At 47.9% G+C, this 20,448-nt stretch overlaps 1 protein-coding gene across 1 annotated transcript in view; it reads right to left on the bottom strand.

Annotated features, from left to right (window-relative positions):
* LOC147663707 (NBAS subunit of NRZ tethering complex-like) overlaps nt 1-20,448 on the bottom strand; it is a gene marked incomplete at its 3' end in the record, with an annotated part of 327,893 nt that overhangs the window by 14,693 nt on the left and 292,752 nt on the right. Inside the window, exon 4 of the mRNA XM_086950251.1 lies at nt 4,068-4,178. Coding sequence (XP_086806377.1) covers nt 4,068-4,178 — 111 coding nt within the window. The remainder of the gene's footprint in view (nt 1-4,067; nt 4,179-20,448) is intronic.

Genomic DNA, 20,448 nt, shown 5'->3' with positions numbered 1-20,448 from the left:
AGGTTTAGGGCTATCATTTCGTATCCCAGATCCAAGGCAGACAGAACTTGAACCAACATGAACATTCTTAATGCGCCCTTCTGCAGAAAGGCATTCAAAAAGATCTAAAAAAGGACGAATGCTTCCGTTCTTCAGCAGTAGCAAATAGGAGGAATAACATGCAGTCTCTGTTTCCGAGGAAGGCACCCTCTCTATGGCGCCTTTGAACAAGAGAGCCTACGCTTCCTGAAATTAAATGGCCGGGTCGGGCTCTAAATTCTGCACTAATGTGGAGAGGCTGAAAAGCAACAGAAGGGCAGAGCTCCATTGGACAACTATCTGATTTCAGCCTGTTGCTACCACTGGAGAAAGTGTGGGATCCTGGCTCCTACTAGGTGGTCATGAGCCGCTACGGGCTGGCTAAAGCAACTTGGGAGGGTGCTGCAGCAGGGATGGGGGACGAGAGGATCATTGCCCCTGTGGACCAGGATGTTGCCTCTCAGATTCTTCATCCCCTACCCTGAAAGGATCGCAGTGCTTGTTGTGGCAGCGGGGGTCAGTGTGTTTAGGGGGGCTAGCTAGCATTGTCTGTATGCCAAACCTCTTTAGAATTCCCAAAAGGTGCGGGGTTGTTGACAAAATTGCCTGGTAGGAGCAGAAATATCCAAGGAATGTGCCATGGCTCGACTCTTCCTGAAGTTTTCCAGAGAAGATTCGCTTTTCCACCAAGCATGAGAGACATGTGACATGGAAAATCCTTAAGGGAGGCATGGCCATTCTCAGATAAACCAGTAGACTTCATACAAGCATGGTAATGGAGTAACAGGCTGGTACCAATTTCTCTGCCTAAGCAATCAGTGGTGTACTAGCCAGACCGAATGAAAATATTTCGCCGCATCCTGGCCTTCTTGAATGGCTTGCACCAAATAGGCCAGGCGGACTTCAGAAAGTACCGGTAAGATGTCATTGACCATATCCCAAAGGGCATGCATATAGTGGCCAAGCAAACAGCTGGTGCTGACTGACCTCAGAGATAGGCTGGCTGATGAGAGCATTCTTTTCCTGAATGCCTCAAGCCATTTTGACTCTGTCTGGAGATGGGCAGGGAAAGAGTTTGGGTTCACCTTGCTCTCAGGAATGAAATGCTGAGTCAGGCTATCAGAGTCCACATCTTAGAGGAACTTAGAGGAAGTCTGCCCAGCTTGCAGGATGTCTGTCAGGACATGTGCTTTGACCTCCACAGGGGGAAGTTGTAGGTCCAAAACCTCCGCGGCATGTCTAATGACCACAGCGAAGGCAGCACTTTCTTCTGTTGGTGTTCCAGGGGAGATATCAACCCAGTGTTAGGGGAAGTATCAAGGCCACTGGCCTCCTTCACATCAATATACAAATTGTCATTATCATAGTGAGGGATTAACACATCTCCATCGTCAACACTGTCAACTTCAAATGGTGGCTGGCTCTGATCAGAGTCTGAATGAAACAGCTGATGGAGTACCTGAGGGTGGCAGAGGTAGTGTTCTGCCACAATCACACTGAATGGGAACAGGGCGAATCAGAGGAGATTCCAGACGTAACAGTTTGTGGCTGAGGCAAATTTGGCTCGGAGTCAGACTCTGATGTGCAGCTTTACTTTATGTTCCAGGATTGGCTTTGGGTTCATGAGAGTACATTTCTCACAAGATTTGGCGTGGTGTCCTGAGCCCAAACACCAAAGCATACCATGTGGGGGTCTGTCACAGAGGTTTGTGACAGTCCCTTCATGGCTTAAATCCTGTAGTTTTCAGATAGGATATATTTCCCTTGCACACTTGTTTAAAGTTTTGTAGAAAAATATTGAAAACTTTTGTCAAAAAGATAACAAGAAACGGAAGAGTGGAGCTCTTGATCCTTATCTGAAGGTGCAGAAAGAAAGGAAATGATGTCAGCATGCACAGGTGGTACCTATACCGGCTCCACTCCATCATTTCCAGGGCAGGATGAGGTCAGCGTGGAGCCACATGACACCACCCATTGGTGTGCAGAAGCATTGCTGTGATAAACGTCTAGATGCAAACTGGCACCTGGGGATTATTCTAGAGGTGAGGAATCTAACATTAGAAGTATCCATCAGAAATATATTTAGATGGTTCCTCCAGTCACCGATGAAAAGGCAACACCAGTATACAGAGGTTATTGTATCTTCTCTATTAGATTTTAATTCATTGAAGGATGGCAAAAACTTAACACGATTCCAGCTTAAACTGGACCTTCCTCATACACGATTGCCAGATTTCATAACTTCATAGAAAGCATGGTTGGTGATGACTAGACACAAAAAGAAGGCAATGCCATACAACTCTGTTGACATTGGTTGAAAGAGGAAGACTACATGTTCTTCATTAAACCCTTATTTATTATATGACACGTGACACTACCATATCGTTGATCAGAGACATCACTGTCCTTTCGATTAAAGTGTGAGGTAGACCAAGGCTACTTCAAGCTTCATGAAAAACTGCATTGTTGCAAATGTATTTCCATTCTTGCGTTGTCCTGTCGCAGGTATCCATATTTCCATTCCTTAAAACACACTTATGTGGGCATTCTTTGTATACCTTATTGTTCCTGTGATGGAACCACAATAAATGTCATATGCAACTGTACGGAATATAACAAATTAAAATGAAAGCATATATTAGTGTTTCGTAATTTTTAGGACCCTGCCAATCCATCTAGCGTAAATACTATTCATTATTGTCTGTTGTTCTCACCCTCTAGGTGCCAACAGTAACTTGGGGCGTAACATGATCATTAGTGTGTAACTTCGGTCAAATCTCGAACACAGATGCCTTGTAACATTATATCATATTATTTCATAGTCTTGGTTTCATGCATATCAAAGCCACTGATTTATCAAATTAAACATCAAAAATATGCCCAAAAAACTACCTATCCAACAAAATATTATATAGTAAATATTATGCAAGAGAAGAGACTTAATATAGAATTTCTAACATATAGATCTTATCACAGCCCATTATGCATGTATGCTTCTAAACAGTTGCATCCATTATTTGATAATTTTCAGATAGAGGTCAAACACTTGTGGCCCCAGTTGTAACAAGACCCATCAAGAATAATGGGTACTCAGTTCTTCATCCGAATTAAGCCATGTTGAAAGTTTACTTTCTAAAGAAATGATACTTTCTGATTCTAGCATTCGTAGCTTGGATTCTGTAGTCTAATATCTGGTTTGTAGTTACTATTCTTTAATATACAATTAAATCAGCATCCCCTGGATTATGCAACCGTCAGAGTGTTCACATTTTCCCACAGCTTCAAAACGTTCAAGAAGAAACCATCAAGGGACTTTAATATTAAGATACCGCATGTAATCACACTTAGAATCAGGCATGGTAACCAACAATGAAACAATGAAGGATAAAGTAAAGTTATGGTTAAGCTTTGGTTATAAGACCCTAACATACGTTTTAAAAGGCTGAGATCGTCAGTGAAAAAACAGAGTTAAAGTGGAGTTATAGGGACAAAACAAATCCTAAAAAAACTGAAATTGGCCAGTTATGGATAAACTATGCATAACTTGCACCCCGGGGAATTATGGAAAGACCTTTGGTACTGGTTTCAAGTAACTGTCCAATGATATTGAGATGGGTGGTCTTTGTCCGGAAGTGAGGGCAAAATCTACATTCAAAATCACATTTACAAGGATATAAAGACAACCTTACTTTATACCTGAAGATGGGAGATACTACACCATAGGGCTGCAAGATACACTCAATTACTAATTTATCAATTCTTGTTATCAAATCATTTTACAATGAAAACATAAGGACCTCACCCTGCAAACTACACTTCATTAATTATTTTCACAACTCAACTAACATTTTAACAGGTCATTGACAGGCTGAAGCGCTTATGAAACAGCAGCAGAGAGGCACTGAATAAGAACTGGAATAATCACAAAATGGAATCTAACATAGACAGTTATATGATGGCTGTTTTCCAACACAGACACCACAAATCTGTGAAAAATCAGCAAAAAGAAGTTATCATTCTTTCAGAAATTCTTAACATGAAAAACATACCCGCTATCCGTGAAAAGAAACTCCAAATGTGTCATATAAACTTCCCAAAGTGGCACATTATAGCGATGAGCCAGGGAGAGCGCGATTTTGTAGACATTTTCCTCAAGCGTTCTGTAAAGAGAATTAGCTGTTAGAAGACAGAACCTTAGATGTACACCGAAAATACAATGTATACAGTTATAAACCTGTTACTGGGATTTGTGATAAATGCACCCTACAAAGAGTTAAACCATAATAACGTATCCCTAGTTTTATTTTCCGTTTCGTAGCACTGTATTTTCTATTCAATCCTAGCAAGCAACTCGTTGGAGCACCTTCAATTTGACACACACAAACCTCAGCAGTCACATCTGAAATCAGGAGCCATATTACTACTGAATACCAAAAGGACATGCCATTCATGCTTTGAGGGCCATGAGCGTCTCACAATGTGTTACTGCTTGCTCAGATTCTATTCCTAATCCCCCTTCACAGTTCCCTTGTTTATTTGGTTGAGCCATGGTGGGATGTGTAATCCAGACAGCACAAGTCCTACTCTTATGGTTCAGAATGTGCTTCCCTTTAATAATTAATATATATATTTGTTTGAGATGCTCAATGGTGCCTGTCGTGGAATTTACATTCTGTCCACCACAAGTGATTCCTCTCTCTTTTTTTGCAGTAAATTACATCGTTTTTTTAGTTGAAATATATATATATCTTTCAACAAAAAAAATGAAATAATATTTTTAAATGATGTCATTTTCTGCAAAAAAGAGAGAGGAATCTACTAACTTGTGGGTGGACAGAATGTAAATTCCACGACAGGCACCATTGAGCATCTCAAGCAAATATAAAGTATCTCTTTTTTTGCAGAAATGACATCATTTTATTAGTTGATAAATATATATATATATATATATATATATATATATATATATATATATATATATCAACTAAAAAACATTTTTTGACATAATTTTATTAGTTAAAATATATATATATATATATATATATATATATATATATATATATATATATATATATATATATATATATATATATATTGACAAAGACCGTGCTGTCGAAAAGCGTCAAGTCACTAAATACCTTCCTGCAACTTCCTTGTGCTCTGGTAGCGCGAGATAGCTATCTATCTAGATATATATATATATATATATATATATTCCACGATCCTGAAAACGACCATCAAGTCGAAAAACAGGTACGGACCACTTACAGGACTTCATAGTTTAAAGTGCTTTATTCACTGAAACATTGATTAATTGCTGCTCCTACTTTCATAGACAGTGACAAAACATTAATATGGGATTTATAGTTGACAGTATACTAGAACACTTTCACTAAACGTTAAATGTCATTTCACATATTAAAAAGTGTCAACTATTTTATTTGTAACATTTATATATAAATCCTATATTTGAATTTAAAATACAGGGCAAATGCCCAATACAATGCAATAACAATAAAGAAATCCCTCATGTTAGAAATGCACTCCTGTGTTAGATATAAGGAACACAACTAAATCTGAAATACAATATATAAAGGTGAAACCTGTGAAAAAATTATAAATAAACATTTATGCATAAATCCATATCTAAATCCAGACGATACAACATCCTGGATAAAAAGCAAACTAGCGTGAAGAACGCCAAACACAATAGTTATAGAGTGCTTAATAAAGTGCAAGTGCAAGACATTATTGTAATATTAGAATCTGAAATACAATAAATAAGAAGTGAAAAAGTATTGTCAATAAAACAGAAGATATGACAATAAAGGAATCCTCGAATTCTGGATAATAACATCAACCCATCAGTAAATATCATATATAGTCTCCAACCGAACGATCAGTACCCAATCCCTACACCTCAATTTCACCAAACCTAAAATCAGTAAAACTAGAAATCTAGTAAAACCAGTTAAAAATCAAGATAAAAACGAGGCATAAAAAGGATCTCAATAAAAACCACCCAGTAAAAAAGACTAAAATACAATAAGAATTAGAATAGCAGCAGTAGAAAAACAGAGAGATCGAAAACAATATAGGCTCAGAAATTCATTAAATATAAACTATATTATCCTCATGCGCGCTAGCGGAATTCCGCTCGTACGCTGAGATTTTTTAGAAGCGCATGTTACGTGACGAGCTGGGCTCATCATCAGCGTGCGAGGAGGCTACGCCATGACGAGCCCAGCTCGTCATCAGCGTGGAAGGGGTTAAGTGACAAGCCCGTCCCATAGAAAAGATCGAATACCATGCTGAATCTCAATAATACACTACAGATTACAAACCCCTATAAAAAATTGTAAAGATCCTCCCCTGTGTTGAGGCCTTTCGGAATCTTGGTATCTAAGAGTAAGATATATTGACTCTATAGCTGCCGGAGTTTCTTGTCCCTGTCGCCCCTTTTTTTTGAAGCCGGAACAGCATCTATTACAAAATATTTCAAGTCCTTTAAGTTATTCTGATATATATATATATATATTTTTCTACTAAAAAAAGATGTCATTTTCTGAAAAAAAGAGAGAGGAATCTACTAACTTGTGGGTGGACAGAATGTAAATTCCACGACAGGCACCAATTAACATTTCAAGCAAATGCACTCTTTTCTATTTAATGCTACAGATTTAGGTGACAAAGAACACGGGATAGATTCTTGATGTACACATTTCACATTCGACCAATGCTGTTGGGTACATTCATCACGCGACACCAGTGCAGTGGCTAATTTGTAAAATAATGAGTGCCAGGTCCAATCCCCAAAGGGCTGCCCAGAAGCCCAGCAGAGCTATTAAAGCACAAGTTACTACTTGTGTAACGATATATCTGTAAGAGACATTAGTTAGTGATAGATTCCTTACCTTAGAAAATCCCCAGGCGTCAGACTGGATCCGGAAACTTTTGCGTAGCAGTACCCTTGTGCGTCGGTAGGCGTCGACTGCGGCTCCGCGTCCGTCGTCGGCGTCGTGGGCGCCGTGATGACGTCGTCTGAATACTTAGACGCCGCCTACGCGTGCTGACGTCAGTTCTTAGCCACAGCTTTTCCGCGCCAGAAGCGCAGAGCCATGACAAAAACCAACACTGGTGCCATGAAACTAGGGCCCTGAAAGGGGATGACCTTAACCCTAGATATCGGTTCGCAGAACGGGGAGGATGGGTGGGTCGGTAAGGAATCTATCACTAACTAATGTCTCTTACAGATATATCGTTACACAAGTAGTAACTTGTGCATCTGAAAGAGACACATTAGTGATAGATTCCTTACCTTAGAATAGATACCCCAGCAATACCATCCCCGTGGTGGTGGGTCTGCGAACCAATAATCACACCAGAAAGTCCTGGAGGACGGAACGGCCGAAGTAGCCGTCCCTACGGACTTGACTGTCCAGGGAATAGTGTCTTGCAAACGTGTGCAGCGAGGCCCACGTAGCCGCCTGGCAAATGTCCTGCAAGGGCACACCTCGGCACAAGGCAGTTGTAGTGGCCGTGGCTCGAGTGGAATGAGCCCTCAGCCCAACAGGGGGTTCCTTCTTAGCCAAGGAGTAACACGCCTGGATGCACAAGATAATCCACCGGGAGATGGTCCGCTTGTGCACCACTTTCCCTTTCTTAGCGCCCGCGTACCCAACAAAGAGTTGATAATCCACCCGGAACTGTTGTGTGCGATTCAGATAAAATGAGAGCGCACGTTTTGGGTCCAGACGATGGAGCCGCTCCTCCTCTCTCGAGGGGAGCGGAGGCGGAAAGAAGGTGGGCAACGTGATGGATTGGCCAATGTGGAAGGCTGTGACCACCTTGGGTAGGAAGGAGGGCCTTGTCAGTAACACAACCTTGTCCGGATGGACTGAAAGGAAAGGAGGCTTACAGGATAGAGCCTGGAGCTCACTCACTCTCCTGGCAGAGGTGATGGCTACCAGGAAGGCAGTCTTCAAAGAAAGAAGGCGAAGAGGACAGTTGTGAAGTGGCTCAAAGGGAGCGCACATCAGAAACGTAAGAACCAGGTTCAAGTCCCACTGAGGCATCACGAAGGGAACAGGGAGGAACGTATGAGTGATGCCCTTCAGGAATCGATTAACGATAGGGGACTTGAACAAAGAAGGTTGGTCAGGCAGCCTCAGAAAGGCTGAAAGAGCTGAAAGATAGCCCTTGACAGTGCCCAGAGCAGAGCCGTGCTGGGCAAGAGAGAGAAAAAAGAGGAGAACCTCAGAAAGAGGGGCATTGAGGGGATCCACAGCCTTTGCTGTGCACCATGCCACAAATCTGTTCCACCCGCAGGATTATACCGACTTTGTGGAGGGACGCCTGGCTGCCAGAATGATGTTGCAAACTTCAGGAGGCAAGTCAAATGGCCTCAACTGTCGCTGCTCAATCTCCAAGCATGGAGGTGGAGACTGGACAGGTTCGGGTGGAGGACCGTCCCCTGCTGCTGCGACAGAAGGTCCTCCTGAAGAGGCAGACGAACCGGGGGATCGACTGACATACTGAGTAGCTCGGGATACAAGTACCTTCGTACCCAGTCGGGAGCCACAAGGATGACTTGTGCTCGGTCGCGCTTGATCTTCTTCAGCACTCTGGGCAGAAGTGGCATAGGCGGAAAGGCGTACAACAGACCGCAGCTCCACTCACGACAAAAAGCGTCTCCGAGCGAGCGCCGCCTTGGAAATTCCAACGCGCAGAACTGATGACATTGCGCGTTCTCTTCGGTGGCGAATAGATCTAACCAAGGCTCTCCCCATCGCAGAAAGAGGCCTTGCGCCACGTCCGAAGTCAGACGCCATTCGTGATCCATCGAGCACCGACGGCTGAGTTCGTCCGCCCTGGGGTTCAGAGAACCAGCCAGGTGTTGAACCATCAGAGTCACGCCCTGATGTTCCAGCCATTGCCAGAGGCGTAGAGCCTCCTGGCAAAGGGTCCACAACCCCACTCCGCCCTGTTTGTTGCAATACCACATGGCGGTGGTGTTGTCCGTGAACACTTGCACTGCACTCCCTCGGACAGACGGGAGGAATGCCTTCAGTGCCAGACGAATCGCCCGCAGCTCCAACAGATTGATATGGAGCCGGGACTCCGCCAGAGACCAGAGTCCTCTGATCTCCACCTCTCCCAAGTGGCCTCCCCAGCCCTGGAGGGACGCGTCTGTCACATCTACGTGCTCCGGTTGGGGAAAGGAGAGGGATCTGCCGTTGACCCAATCGCGGTCCGTGAGCCACCACTGCAGCGGTCTCGCAGTGCCCTCCGAGATCAGGACATGGTCGGACAGGTTGCCCTGATGCTGGGCCCACTGAAACTTCAGGTCTCACTGCAGAGCCCGCATCCGCCACCTCGCGTGATGCACCAGAAGGATGCAGGAGGCCATCAGCCCCAGAAGCCGCAGCGTCAACCTGACCGAAACTCGGGATAAAGGCCTGAAGATCGGAATCAGAGCCTGTATATCCCGAACCCGCTGTTCGGGCGGGTAAACCCGAAACTGCGCCGAGTCGAGAACCGCTCCGATGAAAAGGAGCTTCTGAGAGGGGCACAGGTGTGACTTTGGCACATTGATGGAAAATCCCAGCTTGCGCAGGAGATCCGCCGTAGTCTGGAGGTGGCTGACGACTGTCTGGGGCGAGCCCGCCTTCAACAACCAGTCGTCTAGGTAGGGGAAGACTGACACCCCTAACCTGCGCAGATGAGCTGCGACCACCGCCATCACCTTCGTGAACACCCATGGGGCGCTGGTAAGGCTGAAGGGGAGCACGGTAAACTGAAAGTGCTCGTGGCCTACCGTGAACCGCAGGTAACGCCGGTGGGCCGGCAGGACGGGGATGTGGAAATACGCGTCCTGCAAGTCCAACGCTACCATCCAGTCTCCTGGGTCTAGGGCAGCTAGGACCTGAGCCAGTGTCAGCATTTTGAACTTCTCCTTCCGGAGGAAGCCGTTGACGTTCCTCAGATCCAAGATATGACGTAGGCCCCCTTTGCACTTCTTGGGTACCAGGAAGTAGTGGGAGTAGCAACCACGTCCTACTTCTGGTCCAGAAACGCGCTTGATGGCCCCCTTGGCCAAGAGGGTTGAAACTTCCTCCTGCAGGAGCCACAAGTGATCCCCCGATACGCGGTGGTGTTGCGGTGGCATGGCTTGAGGGGTCGTCTCGAAGGGGAGGGAGTAGCCCCTTCGGACGATCTGCAGCACCCACCTGTCCGAAGTGACAGTGTGCCTGTGAGAGAGGTGATGGCGAACCCTGCCTCCCACTGGCGTCACATGGGCCGAAAAGCACGGACTAGGAGGGTTTAGAGGTGGATGCCGCGGGGGCAGGTGTGGACTGACTCCGCCTGGGTCCCCGACCGCCTCCACGGCCGTTTCCACAGCCGCCGCCGCGCTGGACGACAGTTTGCGGCGAGTGGCTGGCGGCACGTGTGGGGGCGCCCCTTCCCTGGCCACGAAAGGAGCGAAAGGCACCAGTTTGCTGGCGCGAAGCCGAGAGGCTCAAGGACTTGGCCGTAGCCCTGGAGTCCTTAAAGCGCTCAAGCGCGTGGTCTGCCTTGTCGCCAAAGAGGCGACGGCCATCGAACGGCATGTCCATCATAGTGTTCTGGACATCTGCCGAAAAATTGGCGGACCTCAGCCAGGCGTGGCGTCTTACCGCCACCGTCGTAGCCATCGCTCTGCCCAGCGAGTCAGTAGTATCCAGCCCACACCTGATGGAATACTTGGCTGCGTCCCGGCCCTCCACAAGGGCTTGGCCGAGTTTGGCCCGTACCTCCAACAGGCACTCTGGCAGCACTTTCGCCACCGTCTCCCACAGAGAGTGGGTGTAGCGGCCCAAGAGGCATGCGGTGTTGGAAGACCGCAGTACCAAACTAAGGGACGAGAAGATCTTCTTGCCATAGTTCTCGTACCTCTTGGATTCCCTGTCCGGCGGGGCCGTCGGGAATGCGGTCTGGGAATTAGAGGCCTGGATGACCAGACTCTCGGGGGTGGGGTGGGAGGACAGGAAACATGGGTCGCCCGGAGCCGGGGGTTGGCGTCTGGCCACGTTCCTATCTACGGGCGAACCCGTAGCGGGCCTGGACCAAGTGCCCAAAAGAACGTCAGTCAAGGCCTCTTTAAACGGCAGCAGAGGCTCCATGGAGCATGACTGCGGCTTAAGGACCTCAGTGAGGAGGTTAGTCCTCACGGCCGCGACGGGGAGCTCAAGGCCCAAGGCCTTGGCAGCCCACCAACACCACACCATAGGTAGCTCCCTCCTCCGAAGCCACGGTAGGAGGAGAGACAAATCCAGTGTCTGGAGAGGTGTCCAGGCCACTGGCCTCCCCAAGGTCTCCTGCCCAGTCCATGTTAGACTGACACTCCCTGGTCAGAGGGTCCTCAGACCCCTCCCAATCCTCCTCATCCCTCATCTCCTGAGATTCAGGGTCGTAATTGTATGAAGTTGGCTCGTAAAAGCTAAAATCTCCAAATGGCGTCGAGATCGGCACCGGCGGTGTCGGGATCGTGGAGCCCTGCGGCGCCGGGCCCGAAGGCGCCGGTTGCATCGGGGCCGAAGCACCCAACGGCGTCGGGGTCGAAGCCCACGACCCACTAGGGCCCCCAGACGGGTTCGCTGGGCCCGAACTCGATGCGGAACCCGTCGGAGGAGAAAGGGACCTCATGGCCATGAGGAAACGCAAAATCTCCTCCGGCATCGCGTTCAGCCCAGGGACCGGAGGGAATGGGGCCGGACGCGACGCCCGCGACTCCCGAGGAGCCGCGTGGGCGGTGTCACCCGAACCCCCGGCCGCATCGCGCGAGCGTCGGGGGGAGTCAGAAGAGCGATGATGTCTCTTTGACTTCTTATGCTTCTTACCTGACGACTTGGACCCGGAGGAGTGGCGTCGACTCCCGGAGCTGTGACGGCTCCGTCCCCGCGACCTGTCCCTCGACCTCCCGTGGGACCGGGACCTCACACGGCGCGGGGCCCACTGCCGGAGTTCGAGCCGCCTGCGGGACCGCTCCCGCCTGGCCTTCCTCGAAAGGGCCCGACAGTCGGGGCAGGCCTCGTCGTCATGGTCGACGCCCAAACACGTCAGGCACAGGCGGCGGGGATCCGTGACCGACATGGTACGGTCGCACTCGTCGCAATGCTTGAAGCCGGGCATCCCTACAGGCACCGTTGGAGTCGTACAGACTTCGAAATGGATCAAAAGATCACCAAAAAACTTAATCAAAAATTGACTAGGGTAGCTGCTCTTTCCAGATCTGCGCTGGCTGGCGCGGAAAAAAGAAGAACTGATGTCAGCACGCGGAGGCGGCTTCTAAGTACTCCAACGTCATCACGGCGCCCACGACGACGGACGCGGAGCCGCAGACGACGCCTACCGACGCGCAAGGGTACTGCTACGCAAAAGTTTCCGGATCCAGTCTGACGCCTGGGGATAATCTAAGATAAGGAATCTATCACTAACGTGTCTCTTTCAGATTGTCAGCGCACCCAATACCAAGAATGAACAGGCTTGAATTCCTCTAATGCCACTTTAATCCACTGCCAGACCCTCCCTCCCCCTTTATCTGACTCTGGCAGGTTCTTGCTTTCACCCCTCGGGACGAAGTTTCTGCTTTGCTCTTCCTCTTTCTTTCCTGTTAGTGTGTTTTTCTCTCTCTTGCTCTCTGCAAAAGTCTGATCAGGAAAAATAAGTGTTGGTCTCCACAAATGAGCGACAGTAGGCCCCACTGCCCTAAATGAAGCACTTTAAAGCTATCTTAAGGCTCTACCTCGCCTCCGTTCTCCTCCAGCTGTGACTTGAACATACGACTGTTTCCCAACAGGATTAGAAATTGTCATAGGACTACTGACACATTGTTCACTGAAAGTAAACAAGCATTTGCAATGCAATAGGTCTCACATTTGTGAAAGTTTAAGCTATTGGCATTGTTAATGACAATGCCTTTTTTATCTGTTTGAAAACCAACTGTCAGGATGGTCCCTACTCGCTCACAAGCAGTATTCCGAAGCAGAGGTCCAGTTTCATTCCCAAATGGAGTAAGGAAGGCTCTCCGGTTGTCTTGGAGGCAATTGGTGGCTAGGCAATCTAAATAAACATTTGGGACTGCGACCGCCACCTTCGCGGTATTTTCAACATGGCGGCTGTTGGACTTGGCCCTTAGGGCAGGTTCACCCCTAGACTTTTTGCCTTATGTGTGACCCTGTGTCAGTGATTTTTGGGTCTCTGCGCACTTTCCCCTGAGTCCCAGAGTGAAAGTGCGTGCGTGTAGTATGGATGGCCTGCCCTCCCATAGGAATGCATGGGGAATGTGTGTGTCCCTGGTAGTTCCTGATGCGTGGGGAGTGCAGGCTCGAGTTTAGTATGTATAAACTCGTGAGTGAATGCTGCGAGATGGTGTCTGCGGCATGTGTGTGTCTAGAAGGGAAGTGCTACTTCTGGACTTTGAGATATGTGTGCAGTGAGGGTGCTGGAGCGTGATTGGCTGGAGCTGGCTGGCATGCCAGGCTCCAGGAAGTCTGGATGGGTCTGCCCGGTGGTGAGTGGGAGATTAGCATGAGTGATGTGTGGGAGGAGTGTACCTGTGTCCTGGATGGGCTGGGTTTTCCCCACACAATGCTGGCTCCGCCCCCCTGTGGTGTGTCTAACGACCCTAGCCTCCCCAGTGAAAGAAATGGGTGGTTGGGCCATCAAGAGTGCTCCAGAACCAGCTGCGACTGGTTTTCCCCCCACCCTGCACCCTGAAACAAAGGATTTGTTAGTATAAGAAGGGGCTGTGTCCCCTTAGAAAATGTTCTACTTTTGAATCCTGCCAGAGGGGGCTTGTGCCGCTGCTGGGGCCAGAAGGACCGCCACTTGGGGAGTCTCCCTGCCTGGAGACCCAGTGTGCTGGCTCTGGCCCAGCCTTGCCCCCCTGCCTGCCTCCAGCCCTGCTGGAGCCCTGTCCTGTCCTCCAGTGCTGGGGAGCACTGAGGACTTCTTGCCTGCAGCCTGAGAGCGCTGCTCTCTGCCCTTCAGCGCTGGGAGCACTGAAATCGCCTGCCTAGCGCTTGGAGAGCGCTGGATTTTGCCCCTAGCGCTGTGAGCGCTGTACTGTGTCCTGGAGGCGCTTTGGAGCGCCTGCCCTTCGTTGCTAGCGCTGCTAGCGCTTGGTGTGCACAGCCGGTGCCCACCCGGCATCTGATCGCCCCGTGTGGCGAGTTGGCGGCGCAGGTCCCACCCCGCTCATTGCCGCGTTGTTTTGGCCCGTTTTATTGATCTACGAGGGAGCCCACTCCTCGGATCATCTGGGAAGCCGCCTGCCTGCCTAAAAGCGAGCCGCCGCGCTGCCCGTGGCGACCCGGAAGTGATTGGGAGTCCGTCCAATCACCGCGCGGCCCGGGAGAGGCCGACCGGAAGTCCCGCCTCCGTCGCCGAGCCGGGAATAGAGAAGCTGCCGGCCGGATCCCCAAGGCTCCCCGAGTGGAGAGGAGAGCCCCGGGACCAGCGGGAGAGACCCGCCTTCGCTGGAGCCCAGCGCGAAGCCGGTGAGTGCGGCAGTGCTGGAGGGAGGGGCGCCGGGACGCATTGTCGGTGTCCGCCCCCCCCCCCTTCCTGGTAGCGCGAGATAGCGCTACAGTGCGAAGTGAAGCCACGAGGGCTTCAAGAGAGCATCTCCGCGTTTTTGGAGCCGCGAGGTGCCCCGGGGGCACCAGTCGAGTTAGAGCCCAGTGAGGCTCTTGGCAAACATCATTGCTTTGGGTCCCCAGAGAGAGGGACCCCACAGCCCAGCGAGGCTGCACCTTTTGTTGCTAGGAGCCCTGAGAGGTTCAGCAGCACCCTTATTGGTTTAAGAGCCTGAGAGAGGTTCGCTAGTGCCACAGTGGTGGTTCTTTGAGCCCAGAGAGGCTCCAACGTTGCCCTAACTTTCCCTGCTCCAGTTGCCCAGCACTTTGTGGGCAACTGCCACGTTTAGGCCCTGACATTGGGACACCGGGACAGTCACAGGTGGTGACTTGTGGGTTTGGCGCAATGGTATTTTCTCTGCACCTCTGAATGTATTGTTTATGCGTCATGTGCCTTTACACCCCTGAATGTTACTGCATCATGTGTTTTGCTTTTATACCCCTACAGGTAGTGTGACATGTAGGTGGTTGTTTTCTCCCTAGTACAGGTGGTGCTAGAGAGGTCCTTTTACCAGTGATTACTGGTTGTATGCTCTACTTTTATATTGTGTGCTACATTGATTTTATTTCTGAAAGTATTATTTCTAAAAGTGCTGATACCCTTGACAGTGGTCCAAGTGGCCCTGTCCTGTACAAATATCCCTTGTAAATTCCGCCCGTGCCTGTTGGCACAGTGTAATAAGATGTGCGTTTTATCTGATGTATATTTATGATAATACAAAGGCTATTTTTACATAACCTTGTGTGGAGTTTTCCTTTGTGGTGGGCCTTGGTTGTTATTGCTGGGGTGCGTGCGCAAATACTTAACTTACATCGCCTCCAAGTTTAGCCTTGACTGCTCGCGCCACGTTACCTAGAGGGCGAGTGAGGGGTTATCTTGGCGTGTAACTCCCTTGCCCTGACTTTAGAAATGGCGATCCCTGACTGACCTCGACGCGAGTCTTGGCCGGCCAGGGTCCCGTTTCTAACAGCGGCGCTACTAGTAATGCTGTTAGCGCTCTAGTTATTTTCTAAGCTTCTGGCTCTTCTGGTCTTCGTGCGCGAGCGTTTGAAGCTCAGCGCACTTCAACCGTCGTTTCGCCTGGAGAAGCTGCATTCCTGTGCGCAGTGTTTCCCTGACAGAAAACCTTGCGAGTGATTCATTTCCGCTCACCTTCGATAATCCAGTTTGTATTCCAGTGACGAAGGTCAGTTCGCAGCTCCGTTTCTTTTGTCGTGGGATATCAGGTATTTGGAGTGTCTAGTCAGAGATTGAATTCAGTCGGAGTTCTTTTTGGCAGACAGTCTTCACTATCTTCATTGGAGTATCGAGTGAGCATATTTGAACTATGTTTTGGGACACAATTGAAAGATAGTTCAATTGGTCATTGAGTTTGTCGGACTGTGAATCTCGTTCCTTTAGAAGACTCTGGTTCAGACTTTAATTTTATCCTGCATGGTAGTATTTATAAGACAGCGCTCAGAGTCTGAGATTAAAACAGAAGGTCCTTTACTTAAATTCTTCAAAAGACTTTGGCACATGAATTGTAGTGAATGCAGTTAATGGTCAACCTCAACATATTCACTTCTTCAAGTAGGTAGAAATATATATATATATATATTTAGACTTACACACAACAGCCCAGCAACTTCAAAAGGATATACTGTAAACGAGCCATTTTGGCCATATCACTACAGTATACAATCTAACATAGGAGAGAAGCTACCCCCACTGTAATCACAGGTAAAAGATACTGGGAGAGTCAGAGTGAGGGAGGGCATAGAGGGCCATAGAGAGGTTGGTACCAATTGTGTTAACTAGTAACCTTGTGCTTGTATTCACAGGTGTTGGAAGAGCCCCCTCATTAGGGAACTTCAGAACAGGACACCGCAGTGGCAGTCTCTCTTTTTTCTCCCAATTCCCCTTTCCCTCCTTCTACTGGAGCTGAATTTATTCAGCGGCAGTGGACTTGGGGATTTGGGAAAATAACTTCTGATCGGGTGGAACCAAGGTTTAGATACTCAGCCCTTCGACAGAACTTCTGACTCTGTGGAATCAAGGTTCAGGTACTCAGCCTTTTGATAGATTTGACACCAACATATACATAAATGGCATTATCATTTACATTGGCAGTAGCTCAAACTCTCGCAAATGCGAGACCTATTGCATTGTAAATGCTTGTTTTTTTATTCCTTTTAAAGCCCCGACGCCAGTGTTGAAACTGGGTGCGCTGAATGTTTGTGAATCGGGCCGTGTGTTGTTATTTATCAGCACATGCATGGCTCACTTTCATGTGCTTGTTTTTTTACGTTCCCATATTCTTGTAAGTTTGCACACTCCCGACTTATGAATTCAGCCTTAACTTTATATGAAACACGAATTGTGTGTTTTCGTGTTAGTGTGTCATCGTGGCCCAGGACCTCATCTCTTTTCCGTTCCTCGCCCCACCCCCCGCCCCCATTAACTCCTCGGAGCCCCCAGCACAGCGCCTCCATTTACTGACGCCCTCTGCAGCCTATAATCGATAGGTCGCTTCATGGCAGCCGGCCCCTGGCGCTCAAAGGTGGCAGTGTTTATCTCTGACCACTGGGGTGTGCCAGGTGGGCCCCCTAAGTCTCCCCGTGATACGCTTCCTCACTCGCTTATTAACTTCTAAGAAGCTTCCTAGTCCGCTAATTAGATGTGTGGCATTTTATTGAAACCTAATATAGCTCATAGCACCGAGAGGGACAAAAGTGGCCAGAAAAAAATAGATTAGGAGAGAGGAAGAGGGCACACGAGGGGGAAATTTGAAGATAGCATACACTGAAGTACTCACCAGATGCAGCAGAAGTACATTCATTTATTTGCGTTTCGTTGTTTTAAATTATTTATTGGTGATTGGCTTCCATGTCTTTCTTCTATGTCTATGACATAAATATATCTGTCCTCTAAGTCTATGTATAAAACAAAGTCTTATGTTTCAAGGTGAGTTTCATGTGTTGGTGTTCTTAAATACTTTGTTTGGTAGATTACTCCTTGCGACCCGCAGTATCTAATCCCAACCGTTTCAGTCGCCACCAGGGGCTTCTGAATGACTGCTGTGCTGCCTGTTACATTACACATCTTCTCCCGACACCGTTAACTGTATTTTTATTTTATTTTATGGTTTATCTTGTAGGTTTACCAAAAATCCACTCATGGCCAAGATCAAACAGATAATGCTGTTTTATTTAATAAACAAATGCATGTATTTAACAGAACATTGCATTTTATTTATTTCCAAATTTGAGCCGTGCAAAGATGAGCCTGCGGCATTAGAGCACTTTACAAAGCAGCACTGTTTCAGTCAAGGGTAACAATCGTCAAGCATAAAGAGAGGAGCATCAAGGCTGGACACTCAGCAAACAAGCTGTCTCTGTGGAGCTGACGGGGGGACGGAAAGTGAAAGCAACGATAAGCGTGCTGTGTGCCTGTGCAGAGGAGACGCCATGCGCGTGCACATCGATTGTCTGTGCGCGCGCATAGTTTGTCTCCCTTCGCAAACCCAAAGCGACGACAATCGAGTTTCGCCAAGGCGAAACAGCGCATGCGCTGCGTTCAATAGGCGAGACCTAAAAAGGACTCAGTGCTCAATGAGCATTCACAAGAAGTCCATTGAAATTGAAAAATGACTCAGTGCACTATCCCAAGATTGGTACCAGAGCCCCAAGGAGCAGCTTTTTTGCAACTGTATTATTTTGATCTCTACTCGATCCTAAACAACTATGCCAGTCTTTAATGCAGTCTTTCTCACGGCCATTCATGTACCTGCCCTATCATAAGTATTTCAATTCTTGAGCTACATTTCCTCACCTCCACCACACCTCACCCCTGTCACTAACTACAACTCCCTATGCACAGGATGCAGGCTGAATTGATTCTCAGCAGGTCAACTGTATACCCTCTTTTGTTGCTCCCATTGCAGCTGCCAAGAATTGATAAAGGACACAATGCTCAATATTAAGACTTGAACCCCTAACTTACTCATTTAGCCCACTCGTTTTCAGGTTTCAGTTGCTTGTTCAGTCATGGTTCCTACTTCCCTGAGAACTAAACAAAACTGGAGCCGGCGAGTCGCAATGCTTATAAAATGATATACCCTCCCAATCTAACAAAAAATGCTTCCAAGAGACTAAAACACAGACACCTCAAACCTCACCCAGAAACTCTAATCTCTGACTCCTTTTTCTACTTAAAAAAGAGGCTACAATAAGGGATCTTATCCTCTACACGAATAGAAGACTGCAATGGAGGAAAGCCCTGTTTTCATTGTTATTGAGCACCACATCTAGGTAAACCCCTCATGGTCTAAGGCTCTCTGTAGTTCCCTCTCCTGCTTCGCTAACAGAGCAGAAGCAACCATCTCCATATAGAACAATGGGGTTATCCTCATCTAGTGCTCAGATTACAAATTAGAATTAATTGATAACATCTTCTCTGGCATTAAACCTGTGGTTACTAGTAATGATTCTACCCCTTCACAAGGTCATCCTAGTTCTTCAGATATCCCACAGGAACCCCAAGTAGTGTTGTCATGGCTACATCCAGCGCTCCCCTACTCTTTGTCCCCTATATGGCGAATAACATTCACAACACTAAACCGTCACCTCCTCTTGTTGGGTCCGATTTCCCCCCTGGGATTTGCCAAACTGATTTTAACCCATACCTCCCCTCTAGAGCAATGGATACAAAGATACACAGCTACGGTAATACCACCACTACCCTGGTTCTTCCTTTGCCCTCCAAACACACTAGTGTTGATACTACTATCCTTCCTATGATAATCTCCCCATGGCCCAATACAGGATAACCTCGGAGCATAAACTCGCAAACCCTACTAGCAACATGTCATATACGACTCCAACTCTCATACTTAGCCAGCACTCAAGATTTCCACTTCACCCCTCAAGCCTTACCCCATATTTAACCAGTTCTCCCCTCCACTGTCTCTACATGACCTGTGGTATACCAACACCACAGTTCTCGTCACATCTCCTCCTGTCCCCCTGATCCAATCTACGACTACTCTTTCCAACTCCGCACTAGAATCCAGATTTGGCGAAATTACGATGGACCTACAACATCTTAAGGCAGACTTACAACGTCTTATTAGCATCACCTTAGAGTTTACAAACAATCAATTGCCCAACTGGACTCCTAGGAAAGATAGTCACAACCATTCCCAATCTACTCTCTCCCCCCCCAAACAACTTGATCTCTACAATCCTGACTTCTCCCTACCTGAGATGGAGAACCATACCCTACCTCAACGACCCCACTCGGCTTTTTAAGTGCAAAGTTACTCTTTCTGACAGAGACATTCACTTCCTCCTCCTCTCATATAATTCCACATCCTTTGGCAACACAGAAATTCAGGAACAAATCCAAACCATTCCTGAGAACCCACACAGAAATCCTAGGCCCAACTCCAGAGCTCTTAACAACTCCAAACTCATGCGAGTCACCATCAACCGGACTACCTCAGCGGACACCATGGCTCACCTGAAATGCATGTTACTCAATTGCAGATCAGCAGTAAGCCATGCAACAGATATCTCTGACCTAATCCTCACACATGAACTTGACCTCCTAATTCTGTCTGAAACGTGGCTAAATGATTCCTCTGCACCTATCTTTGACTTACTAGTGCCTCCCAAACAGGACGTCATAAGATTAGATAGATCCCATAGACCAGGTGAAGGTATCGCCTGTACACATCAGAGCAGACTCTCGGTGAAACAGCCACAAACC

The sequence above is a fragment of the Lissotriton vulgaris genome, unplaced genomic scaffold, assembly GCF_964263255.1.
Source record: "Lissotriton vulgaris unplaced genomic scaffold, aLisVul1.2 SCAFFOLD_2563, whole genome shotgun sequence".
In the NCBI taxonomy this organism is placed as follows: domain Eukaryota; kingdom Metazoa; phylum Chordata; class Amphibia; order Caudata; family Salamandridae; genus Lissotriton; species Lissotriton vulgaris.
This window is presented reverse-complemented; position numbering and strand designations above follow the sequence as displayed.